Genomic DNA, 12,593 nt, shown 5'->3' on the forward strand with positions numbered 1-12,593 from the left:
TAGAAGTATACGGCTTACCAGGAACCGTTGGCCACTCATGGACCGATTGATATATTGTATGCACGATGAGCGTTTATATCACTTAATTGCGGACGTGGTACAGATTAGCGGCTCTGTGATTGGTTGTTTGAAAATCCCTAAGTGAGAAACTTGTGCCAGTTTTGTTGTTTCGTCCCACAGAGGTTCATGGCCTTCTTTGCAAGCATGTTCAGCTAATGCCGAGCCTTCTTCTTTCTTTTGTCTTGTGGCTCTTCGGTGTTCAGATATTCTGACCTTTAGTGGTCGTTTGGTTTGGCCTATGTATTGCTCACCACAACTGCAAGGTATGGAGTACACACATGGTGCACGATCCTTGGGCAGAGGATCTTTTGGGTGGCTAAGGATGTCTCTTAGTTTGGCCGACCTAGAGTAGAATGTTTTGACCCCTGCACGGTTTAGAAACCGACAGATTTTGTCTGATACACCTTTGATATATGGCATGAAAGTAACGCCTTTGTGTTCATCGTCCATCAATTCTTCTGATCGTTCTCCTGTCTGTTTCTTGATTGCCTTGTGTATGAGGTTTGAGGGATAGCCATTCTTGTTCAACGCTTTTTCAATGTGTTTTTTCGATGTTCTTCATCACACAGAGTTAGTGCTCTGTGAACCAGTGTATTGACAACACTGTTCTTGGCAGACATATGGTGACTAGAGTTAAAATGAAGATATTGATCAGTATGAGTGGGTTTTCGGTATATGGCGAAACTCAAGCTAGTGTCAGATCTCTGCACTTTGACATCAAGGAAAGGTATACCACCCGCCTCCTCAATCTCCATGGTGAACTGGATACACTTGTGTTGATTGTTGAGATGATTTAGGAATTTGACCAGTTCGTCTTTGCCATGTCGCCAGACGACGAATGTGTCATCAACAAATCTGAACCAAGCAACGGGTTTCAAAGGATACGTATCTAGTGCTTTGGTTTCAAAGTGTTCCATGAAGATATTAGATGTTATTGGGGAGAGGGGTGAACCCATTGCCTGACCCTCTTTTTGTTTATAGAATTTCCCTTGCCATTTGAAGTACGTAGATGTTAGGCATAACTTCATAAGTTCTACGATCTCATCGCTTGTCATGCGTGTTCTGTTTTTAAGTGTATCATCATCACGCATATCTCCTATAATCTTACTAGCATCATCAATTGGTACATTAGTGAATAATGATACCACATCAAAACTGACCAATAAGTCACCTGGTTGTATGGGTATTTGCCCTGCCTTTTCAACAAAATGTTGCGAGTTCTTGATGTAGGAAGTGCCTTTCCCTGATAAGGGTGTCAATATATCCGCTAGGTGTTTCTCTAAATTGTACCACTCTCTCCCCGGTCCCTTCTCTCTCTTCTCGTGTTCTTCTCTTTCTAGTCTTTCCTCCTACTCTCACTTGTTCAGTTTTAAGTATCTCCTCCCTCTCTCCCCCTCCTTTGCGAAATTTATCAGTATTATGCATGCCTTTGCTTGTGACAAATCTTGCATAATCAAAGCTTGCTTCTAATATTAATGCAACAAGCGCAAACTCATTTAACAATATATATATATATATCCCAGCAACCACAAACATGTTTTTGAAACGTTATAGAAGTGTTATAAACATGTTATGGTTTTGGTAAAATACTTTTAAAATGTTGTCAAAATGCTTTGGGGCAAATGTGTTTGTAAAATATTTTGTCAACACTAAAATAACATTACGCTGGAATATTTTGTAGCCCGGTTTTGTAGCAAGTGTTTTAAATGTTATGAAAACGTTTTATGCCTTTCCCAACATTCAAACGTTTTCTGTAAAACATAATGTATATTCTTGGATGCTATTAAACAGCATTTTGTATTTTGCTTGGATGCCATTAAACAGCATTTTGTATTTGCTTGGATGCTATTAAACAGCATTTTGTATTTGCTTGGATGCTACTAAACAGCATTTTGTATTTGCTTGGATGCTATTAAACAGCATTTTGTATTTGCTTGAATGCTATTAAACAGCATTTTGTATTTGCTTGGATGCCATCATTTTATGATCCGTCATCCGCTAAAACATTTTGATTTCTACATCTGTCTGAGAATGAAAAAGTGAGCAAAATATGTACACTTACCTGCAACGATGATGGCCAAAATGAAAGAAACGTCCAATTCCATTCTAATCATTTAGCGTGTATCCATTTACAAAACAAAAATCTGCAGATTTTGATATAAATCTTTAGTATTGAGTAACTTTCTAGAAAGGTGGATTGATCAAACTACGACTGTTTATAAGTCGGACTATTCCTAGGTCATTCAGACACGGAGACACGAGTAATATGATCAAGTGCAAGTGGTATATTCATCTGTAATCCAGACACACACATGACGACAACTTGAACCATTGCTACGTGTCACGTTTCTGCTTGATCTCGCAGTTTATTTATTTTATTTATTTATTATTAATTAATTATTGCCTTCGGAAAGAACATAAATCGATTTAGATTTTGCAGTATCGGCTATAATGGAACGATAATGACTAATTATATCTCGTGTTTCAAGAAAATTGCTTCCTAAAGTGATTGCTTTTGAACATTGCCTCCTAAAGTGATTGTTCTTATCAAAATGTCATTTATTATAATTAAATGGCATATACCAATATTTCATCGTGACAATATTGATTAGGAAACAAGTCGGTATGTGATGATTTCGATTAGTCCTCTTTCCTGCATATCACACCCCTAATATGTCACAATTTTACACATAGAACTCCACAAACATATAATATCTACATCCTCATCCTCTGGATGTATTAACCCTAACACCAAACCCTGCTTTTTGATATCGGAAGTTAAAGAAGATACGAAAAAGGAGAGATGATGAACACAGAAGTCACTTGGCACCACTGGGATTCGAACCATAGACCCCCGCATGCCAAACACACGATCACGGACCGGTAGCTACACGGGTAACGCTGCCCCGGGTAGCAATTCCGTGAGCATTTAACACTTAGAGTGATTGCGTCATCGCTTTTGTTAGCTTTTGTTGGATATAAAAACTTTTTCTGATTGGATGGAGGGAACATTCGTGGTTTTGACAAAAACCAATCACAGATCTAAGTTCACACTAGCTTGCAGCTCACACAGCTCGTATGATGCTATGCACTGAAACATGTAGTGTAAACACAGACAGGGTGGAGACGAGTCATTGCTAGACTAAGTTTGCTTGGACAAATTTGCGTACCCGAGTGTATCGAGGTAAAAACAGTGCATAAATTTAATTTACAAGAGAATGGTTTTGTAGCCAAACCATTCGATATGGCCGTGATGCAAAGAGGTGTCAAAATGTAAAGAATATTATTAAATCATTTTCAGATTTTAAACATTATGGGTTCTTTTTCAAAATGTAAAGATTTTTTTGTGTGCAGTTTATGTAAGCGCGCTCCATCGAATAAGGTTTTTACTATATTTGCACAGCAAACAAATATCCTAAACAGTTTAATATAGGCGCCATTTAGGGATTCAACAGGATTACGCCGTTGTTCATCGCGAATTAACAACGGTAAAGACGGGTTTATTTTGCGAGGGCAGCTTTAGCTGATGACAATATTGCTGTACTGCGCAGTCGCACCACAAACGATAGCGGTAACAAGCTTCAAGCCGATATATAGATCACTCCAACACTTTGCCCAAAGCGGCAGATCGCTAGGAGTTGAATTCACGTCGCGACGCGTCGTGCCGCTTGCAGAAAAGTATAAGAGTCACACCCCTGAGTGGTAAGCGGCAGCAAGTATGAAAACAGCATAACTACATAATAAACACATGCTGAAAATTTCATTTTATTAGTATTTCTGTTTATTTCAGGCCACCATATCGCATTTTCTCAATCCGGATTTTAAAATGAAATACAACATTCTCTCATGTAACATAAAAACGCAGTATAAAGCCTATTCATGTCATGAGTAAGACACTATAATTGAAGACCTGAGCGCAAGAAGATCGTAAGCCCATTTGGCCCCTCAACATGTATGCACTAAAGTTGCGTATAGTCTGGTAATGTTTTATACATGTTCAGGGGCCTAAACAAATCTTTCACAGCCTTTCATGATGTTTTCTCCCTGGAACATGTATTTAACATTATAAAACCCTAAAAACTACACGTAACTTTGGTGTATACATGTTGAGGGGCCAAGTGGACTTACGGTCTTCTTACGCTCAGATCTTCAATTGAAAAACTCGGAAAGTTAGGAAAAATGTTGGTTCTGAGTCATCCAAATTGACGAATCTCTGCATATCACTTTAATCATTCCAATCTATCTTGTTTGCTGTTATATAAAATTAATGGTTCAAAAAAGGTTAAATTTTAATATAATTATATTTTAAAAAATCATGCTCCCACAAATAATTTGAAAATAAATGTTATCTTAAAGGTAATCAAAACATATTTTAAAAAACGTCAAAATTACAATAACAATTCCGATGAGTGAATAATAATGTAATAAAGTAATATAATTGATACAACATGTTTCTTGTTTCGTTTTTGTTTTGTTTTGGTGTTGTTTGTTTTGTTTTGTTTTGTTTTTGTTTTTGTTTTTTTATTAAATACTTAGCATTTAAAAGAAATAACATGAAGAAGGAGGCGGCATATATGCTTCACCCTAGCATTGCGTAAGACAATGCGAAACACAAATTAATATATGCGAGGATCGGAAATAAACGATGCAAGCCCGAGAAATTATAATTTAAATAGCGTGATTGGGGCTCGAGCAAACTGGCATATGAAAATATTGAGAGAGAAAACATCAGGACTCAGCGGGGATTGAACCCCGGTCGCTGGATTACCGGTCCAGAGCTTTACTTTATGTACTACCTGAGTTCACAGTCCATACTCGGGCAATCTCAACTAAAAGAAATAACATGAAGAAGGAGGCGGCCTATATGCTTCACCCTAGCAGGAGCGTAAGACAATGCGGAACACAAATCAATATATGCGAGGATCGGAAATTAACGATGCAAGCCCGAGAAATTGTAATTTATATAGCGTGATTGGGGCTCTAGCAAACTGGCATATAAAAATATTGAGAGAGAAAAAATCAGGACTCAACCGGGATTGAACCCCGGTAGCTTTACCACTGTACTACCTGAGTTCACAGTCGGTACTCGAGCAATCTCAACTTAAGTCCCTATGATAACTCTCTCATAGTGTCTCAGCGGCAAATTATATAAATAATGAAGAATGAGGCGGCCTATTTGCTTCACCCTAGCAGGACGTAAGACAATGCGAAACACAAATCAGGACTCAGCGGGGTTTGAACCCCCGGTCGCTGGATTACCGGTCCAGAGCTTTACCACTGTACTACCTACTACTCGGCCAATCTCAACTTAAGTCACCATGATAACTCTCTCATAGTGTCTCAGCACCTTAACCGGGGGTAGGACCGGCCGAGATGACCATAGAGGGGAGATTGGTGAGGCCACCGTTGGATTCTACAGTAAAATCAATGACTCTTGTAAAATATTCCACTTTTTACTTTTATATTTAAGAGACAATTTTAGCCGAAAATCAATTTTGCCTATGCTTTTCCCAAATTTGCATTTGAGCCCTCACATTATGACGTCATAGCGACATTATGTCAGGACCGCGACACTCCGGCACTTGTTGGAAGACAATGGCAATGACGTAATCCTAATTATAAATGAGAGAATCACATTGTACATGTACTGTCTGCTCACTCTGCTGTATTAGATGTCTTCAACCGCTGTATAGCACGGTATAGGCAGTTTGCAGAGAGTGTCGCTTCTCTATCTATTTTTCTCGGATTATGTTGTGAATGTTTATACTTACGTTTATGATGGAAAATTAGGGGGTTGTAACCCCCCTTCATAGTCCGTGTTACAAAATATGGCTCAGTAGTTCTAGGGTTAATAGTCGCGTGGCCGTCCAGGTCTTAGTTTGCCATGAGGTGGTAAGTCTATAAATAAATAAATTGATTAATTATTAATAAATAAATAAATAAATAAATAAATAAATAAATAAATAAATAAATAAATAAATAAATAAATAAATAAATAAATAAAAAAATAAAGAAAGAAAGAAAGAAAGAAAGAAAGAAAGAAAGAAAGAAAGAAAGAAAGAAAGAAAGAAAGAAAGAAAGAAAGAAAGAAAGAAAGAAAGAAAGAAAGAAAGAAAGAAAGAAATGCATACACACATACATAAATAAAATATAATGAAGAAAACGTTTGGTGAAAGTAGAAGAGGATTTTGATTGAAATAACACCCTATACCAAGCTTTACTGATTGCAGTGATCACTTAAAGTACCACGTCAAACATTGTCTAGCAAATATCTACAAACACTCCATACCAAAGACATACAGTGATTATAGATAGAATAAAGAAAGTGTTTGGTAAAAATAAAAAAAGGTTTTCACTGAACAAAAAGCCCTAGAGCAAGCTTAAAGGAAGGCTCCGTCAATCTCAACATTATGCCTTCTATGTTAGGAAAAATATGAACAAGCACGAATAACATGGTTTTATTTTAAACAACCTCGTATTGACCATAAAAACTAATAAAAATAGCTATGTCTCAAAACGTGATATTCAAACTCCCTTGCGCCGAAATTGTCTGGTGCAATGACATCCCAGTAATACAATGACGGCTGGCCACAGTTGAGCACAATAGCAATGACGTCGTTGCACTAGACAATTTTGGCGCGGGAATCTGAATATCATGTGTTGAGAGAGGACTGTTTTTATTCAGTTTTTTAAATAATCAGCATGAGTTTGTTTTAAATAAAACCTTGTGATTCGTGCTTGATTATTTTTTTCCAACATAAGACAGAATGTCGTGAGACTAAATTTACCAAATGAAGTGATCATTCCAAGTACCACGTCCACGGAAAAATACAAACACTCAATATACCACAACGAAATGCTCAAACTGCCAATATCAATCAACGGAGTTGAATGTGGAGTCGCAAACGAAACCAGCGATTGATAATTGACCAATGAGAATCAAGCGCTTCTGCTGGTTTTGATACGAATTCATCCAAATACAGTCGATCGTCGTGCCGTCCGTAAAATTTAAATGATTGTCAGCAATTTATATCTAAAAAGTGTTTGTTGTATCTCCGACTCCAGTGAGGAGCATGCTTTTTTAAGTATGTGAATGGTTTAGAGTGTGATATAAGAATTTAATTGCAAGATATTTCCCCTACCATACGTCTGCTTTCCCATAATGCAACAGTCAAAGTATCTTTTTAAAATACACCATTATTTCTTGGTAAGTAAAATATGCAATATTATCATTGGATACACAATCAGTGGCAGTTTTTTCTTGAATTTTAATTTCATTCATTATAACTTCTTTGTTATTTAAATTATTTTTTCGTTTGGTGTAACTAAGTCAAATTAGATGTAGCTCATGTGTAAAAGTCTAATTTCCCGCGAGTTTTAATAAAGTCATCAAAAACAATATAGCGCGTAGTCTGCGAAATTCGGAAGAGTTACAAAGGCCTATGTTGACTGTGCAGGCAACATGCTGCCCGGTCCGGCAGTGTTTAGTGAGCAGGTAGTCGGACCGAACTGTTTACCTAATAACTATTTTAATATCTTTTATGCTAGTATAAGTACCAATTTTCGCTCGCTAAATTAAATGTTCGCATTAACTATATAAAAAACTATTTCATATAATTATATAGCTATAGAGATAACCTGAAAAACTACAATGGTAATTTTTACACTAAAACACAGAGATGCATGTTTCGAGTAAACGGATCATTCTTAAAAAAACTTCTCAAAGCAATATAACCCATTAACAAAAGTGAAACCTATTGTTATACGGAACCCTTAAACATCAAAACACCCATAATGCAATGTGAAGCTTTATTTCGTATTTATTTAATCTTACACGTGAACAAACATATTTCCCAGCAAACACAAAAACGTTTTAAAAACGTTTTAAATAAGTTATATTTTGGCTTTTGGTTTAGGTAAAAACGTTTTAATAACATTAAAATGTCGGGTTATATAAAGGTCATCATAACGTTTTAAAACGTTTTGTATGAAAACACACTACAACAATATTTTTAAATGTTTTCAAAAATGTTATATTAAACTATTTTTGCAAACATTTTTGCCAAATATTGTGTCAATACTTAAATAACATTATGTAAAAATATTTGAAACCAGCAAACACAGAAATGTTCTTAAAATGTTTTTTTCAAAACCTTTTAATAACATTTAAATGTCGGGTTATATAAAGGTCATGAAAACGTTTTTAAAACGTTACTGAAAATATTTTGGGCAAACATTTTTCGCAAAATATTTTTCAACCCCAAAATAACATTCTGTTTAGAATGTTTTGTATCAAGTTTTCAAGAATGTTTTTGGAATGTTATTAAAACGTTTTTATACCCTTTATATAACCCGACATTTAAACGTTTTCTGTAAATCATTTTTGTTTGCTGAGCAGTAGATAATCAAAAAATGTTTTTTATTTTTATGAAAACGTTTTATACTCTTAATAGACCCTTTATATAACCCGACATTTAAATGTTTTTTGACAACCTTTTATAACCTTTTGCGAATGATGTCGAAAACGTTTTGTGTTTGCTGGGTTCTTGTATTTGTTATGGTAGTCATGAGGACAACTTGAACATACTTTAAATAGGGTGTGGCTTGTTAGCAAGGACGATAGGAGTTTTGAATCCCCAGCTCTTTTTTAGTAACACGCGAACGTTGCAGTTGAGTAAAATGCATTGAGTCAACAGAAGATATGGCGAAATTATCACGCATATTACCGTTATTTGTTCTTCTGGCCTGTAAACTGTTCATCCAATGTGCAGCCGATCAAAGTGAATCAAGTAAGGAGAATTTTATATAATATGTATATTAATTATAAATTGCAATTTACGTCTCTAATTATCGCTTACACCGAGAATCGTATTGATTTCTACATAGATGACATGATAGTGTTCATTGAGCTATATCATTAAAAACAGGCTTGGCGCGATTTAAGGGGGTACTACACTAGGTTGACTAGAAAAAAAAAATGTATTTCTTGTCACCTATACCACCATAATAGGTAGTTTTTCGTAAGCTTCACTTTTGTGATTTTGGTAACTATTTTACCTTTGCTTGTCCAATCCATTCAACTAGGCAATCTAAGTTGTACTCACCACTCACATCCCAAGGTATGTTAATATATCCACCACAAGCTTTTTCAATATATATCCAGTAAAAGACAAACTAGACAAAATATCAAAATTGATGCCTCAATATGATATCACAGACAATCACATGTATTTCAAAATGGATGCCTAAATCTGACAGGAACCAATTGACCTATAACCTGACCTATGATGACCTATAGCCTTTTGAAATCTCTTTTCCTAACAACACATGATAGAAGTATACATAGTATTAAATTGGCTATGCATTCACTGTGGAAGAGCTTATTTAATCTATTCAGTGTTATTTAGCATGCATCGCTGAATCAATTTTAGATAGTACAACAAAAGATTTATTATATTCAATCCAAGAACTTTACTTGAATAGAATAAAATATGTTTTGTTATGAAACACACATCTGAGTTACTAGGATACAGTAAACAAACAATATATAGGGCCAAAATGATTTACTAAAATGGTTTAAAAGCACTTTGTATGTAGAGATATTTTATAAGTTCAGGACATGAGGCCATGAACATATTTATGTACTTCATAAATTTGCAAGAAAAAAAATAAGAGGGGTACTGATGAAAATCATGGTATTACATACCCTTAAATCAATCGATTTAAATCACGATTTAAATCAAATGATTTTTTTAATAACTGATTTAAATCAACCTTTTCAATTTTTACCATTTTTGATAAATTTAAGTTAATTTCGTTCTTCAATTGACTTTTTTACTTCATTGCTAATGCTTTTATACTTTTTGGATATAATTAGAATACCTCTATGATGTCATTTTATCTATTGCTAAAAGTTAATCTTCAAGGTGCAGAATTTGCCAATTTTTTTCTTTGAAATTTTCACATGTGAAAACATCTTTTGATTTTTTGTAAATAGCTAATGGAATATCACCTATATCTAGCATTCCACTGGTCAAGGTACTGGTCTTTATCATGGGGAGTTCTTGTCATTAAAAATATCGATTTAAATCAAATCGTCGGCCGTATCACATAGTGACGTATTCGACATGTTTAAATTTTTTTGAGAAAATGGGAACATTCTTTTGTTATATTCTACTCTATATATTCACCAAATACCATGCCTCTAAGTGGCTTAATTAGTAAGATATTAATTAAATTAATTGTGTCATATTTGCAAAACCTTAAAATGTTTGTATCACATAACGACGTATTTGCCGATCATCTATACTGCGCAATCCCAGTATGTCGTATCTGCAATTGGAAGAATTTGCCGTTTCACATAGTGACGTATTTGCGCAACTGTTTCACATAGTGATGTATTTGCACGACGTATTTGTAAATTTGAACGCCGAAATTGTCATTAGTCCTTTTCACATAGTGACGTATTTTATTTAATATTGATTTTTGCAGAATAAATTATGCTATGATAGTGATAAGTGAATTACATTGAAAATATGGCATATGAACATTACTTTTAATCAGGTTTTAATCGACAATGATGTTTTCATCAAGAGTATGTAGCAAATGAAAATCGCTAAAATTTCAAATTAGATTTTCTCGAAATGCGTATTTTGCAAATACGTTACTATGAGATGCGGCCGACGAAATATATCGAGGTATTTCTTAATGAAAAAAATCGCCAACCCTTATTGAAAATGCTCTTTTCTGCATAAACAAAACAAAATTGAAAGTAATTTAAAGGAACTTACTCGTCATCAGCCAATGTTGTTAGCTCTGATGTTTTTCCTTGGAAACGGCTAGAGACCAACCTGATCAGGTGGCTCCTCATCGGTAGTACAAGAACATGTAACAGAGAATAAGAGTACGCGCCTAATACCAGAATACTGGGACAACCAAAAAATACTGGAGAAAGAAACAAAATACTTTCCCATAATTGTATAATTAAGTAGAGGAGCAGCGGTAATGTTCCGTGACCAAATCATTAAGGTTCGAGAGCGTTTTTGACTTCCCTGAAGTATGCTGAACAATCGCCTTGGACTCTTCTCTTAATTCAATGTGTTCAAAGTTCTGGCAATTTTTGGTAGGGGTCAATTAAGGTTAAACAGGTCAAAATTGAAAAATGTCCCAATCCTGTTTAAAACTTTGTAAATTATTCATCTGGCCATAAATAAATCCAAAAATGTATATACATTGGTTCGCCTTGAGTAGTGACGTATAGTTGCGCATCTCGCGCACATAACGTTAATCGCGTAGAGTGTGCATCCATGTGAACCCATACCCGTTCTCATCTTTTTGATACGGACATCGGTCGGAGAATTCCTGGACTATGTCCGTATTAAGAAAAGAGCCTAGAAATGCTTATGGGTTCTCATACTATGGCACACATATAATGGCGGTCTGTCGACACGCTTGTAGCGCAACCGCGATAAAGCACCAATGTCACAACCCATGTGAGGTGAATCAAAAAAGAATAATTTAAGTTTCGTTACGGCGTTATTGCCAGAAACATGTCAAAGGTCAACACCCCTTTGGCTGAAGCCAATCTACTGATACGATCATAAGATTGTCAATTGGACAATGTTAACCGTATTAGTAAATTGGCCCCAGCCCAAAGTGCATTGACCTTTGACACGTTTCTGCCCATAAACTTTGCAGATACAGCAATTAAACTATGCATTTTTTTGACCAGACATATAGTACAACAGGATTGGGATATATTTCGAGTTTTGACCCCTGCTTGATCTTAATTGACCCCTACCTACAATTACCAGAACTTTGAAGAGGGCAGTCCAAACAGATTTTGTTCAGTATCCTTCGTGCAAGTCAGAAACACTTCAAACATTTGTTAACAATATGGTCACGGAACATTAGCGCTGTTGCTCTACTAAATACATGATGTATGACGTAGTGATATTAATATTAACATATTAATGAAACCATTTATTCACAAGAGGAGTTGGTGCGTCAGATTATTACCACATCTTATGAATCTGCAATTCTATATCAATCAAAATTGGATTTCGAAATGTCAAATGTTCATAATAAGCATAAATTTTCACCAGGTTCGCCATCGAAAATAATAAAGGAGACAAGTAGAAAAAGTGATCCCGCCTGGGAATTGAACCCAGGACCTCAGATTTACAACGTTTTGCCTCCGCGATTTGATCGGCTTGACGGTCTGAAAACGGAAGTAAACAATGAGCATGCGTGAGAATCGCTTTTCTGCAAAAGCCATCGAATATAAATTCAGCTTAAGCGAGTGTTCTTGTATAGAGGAGAGAATCAGAATTCTTTATTTCAGGGAGGAATGGAATGTTACGTTTTATATATAGAAAATAATGGGAAAACAAGGGGGAACCGAAGTGGATGCGAGGGGTGACATTTGTTGTCGACTATTTTCATAACTCCTTAACCCCCTGACGATCGGTACCTAATTTTGACATTTGTTTTTACTAAATTCTAGTGTGTCCACCAATCCCGTATGGAAGTAC

At 35.5% G+C, this 12,593-nt stretch overlaps 1 protein-coding gene across 1 annotated transcript; it reads right to left on the reverse strand.

The window, feature by feature from the left end:
- Positions 1-584: 584 nt before the first annotated feature.
- Positions 585-2,165, reverse strand: LOC140139287 (uncharacterized). Its single transcript, XM_072161067.1, has 2 exons — positions 2,123-2,165; positions 585-1,303 (listed from the first exon to the last, which is right to left on the reverse strand). Exons 1-2 carry the CDS (start codon positions 2,163-2,165, stop codon positions 585-587), a joined length of 762 nt encoding a protein of 253 aa, XP_072017168.1.
- Between the last annotated feature and the right edge of the window lie 10,428 nt (positions 2,166-12,593).

Source organism: Amphiura filiformis, chromosome 18 (assembly GCF_039555335.1).
Source record: "Amphiura filiformis chromosome 18, Afil_fr2py, whole genome shotgun sequence".
Classification (NCBI taxonomy): Eukaryota; Metazoa; Echinodermata; class Ophiuroidea; order Amphilepidida; family Amphiuridae; genus Amphiura; species Amphiura filiformis.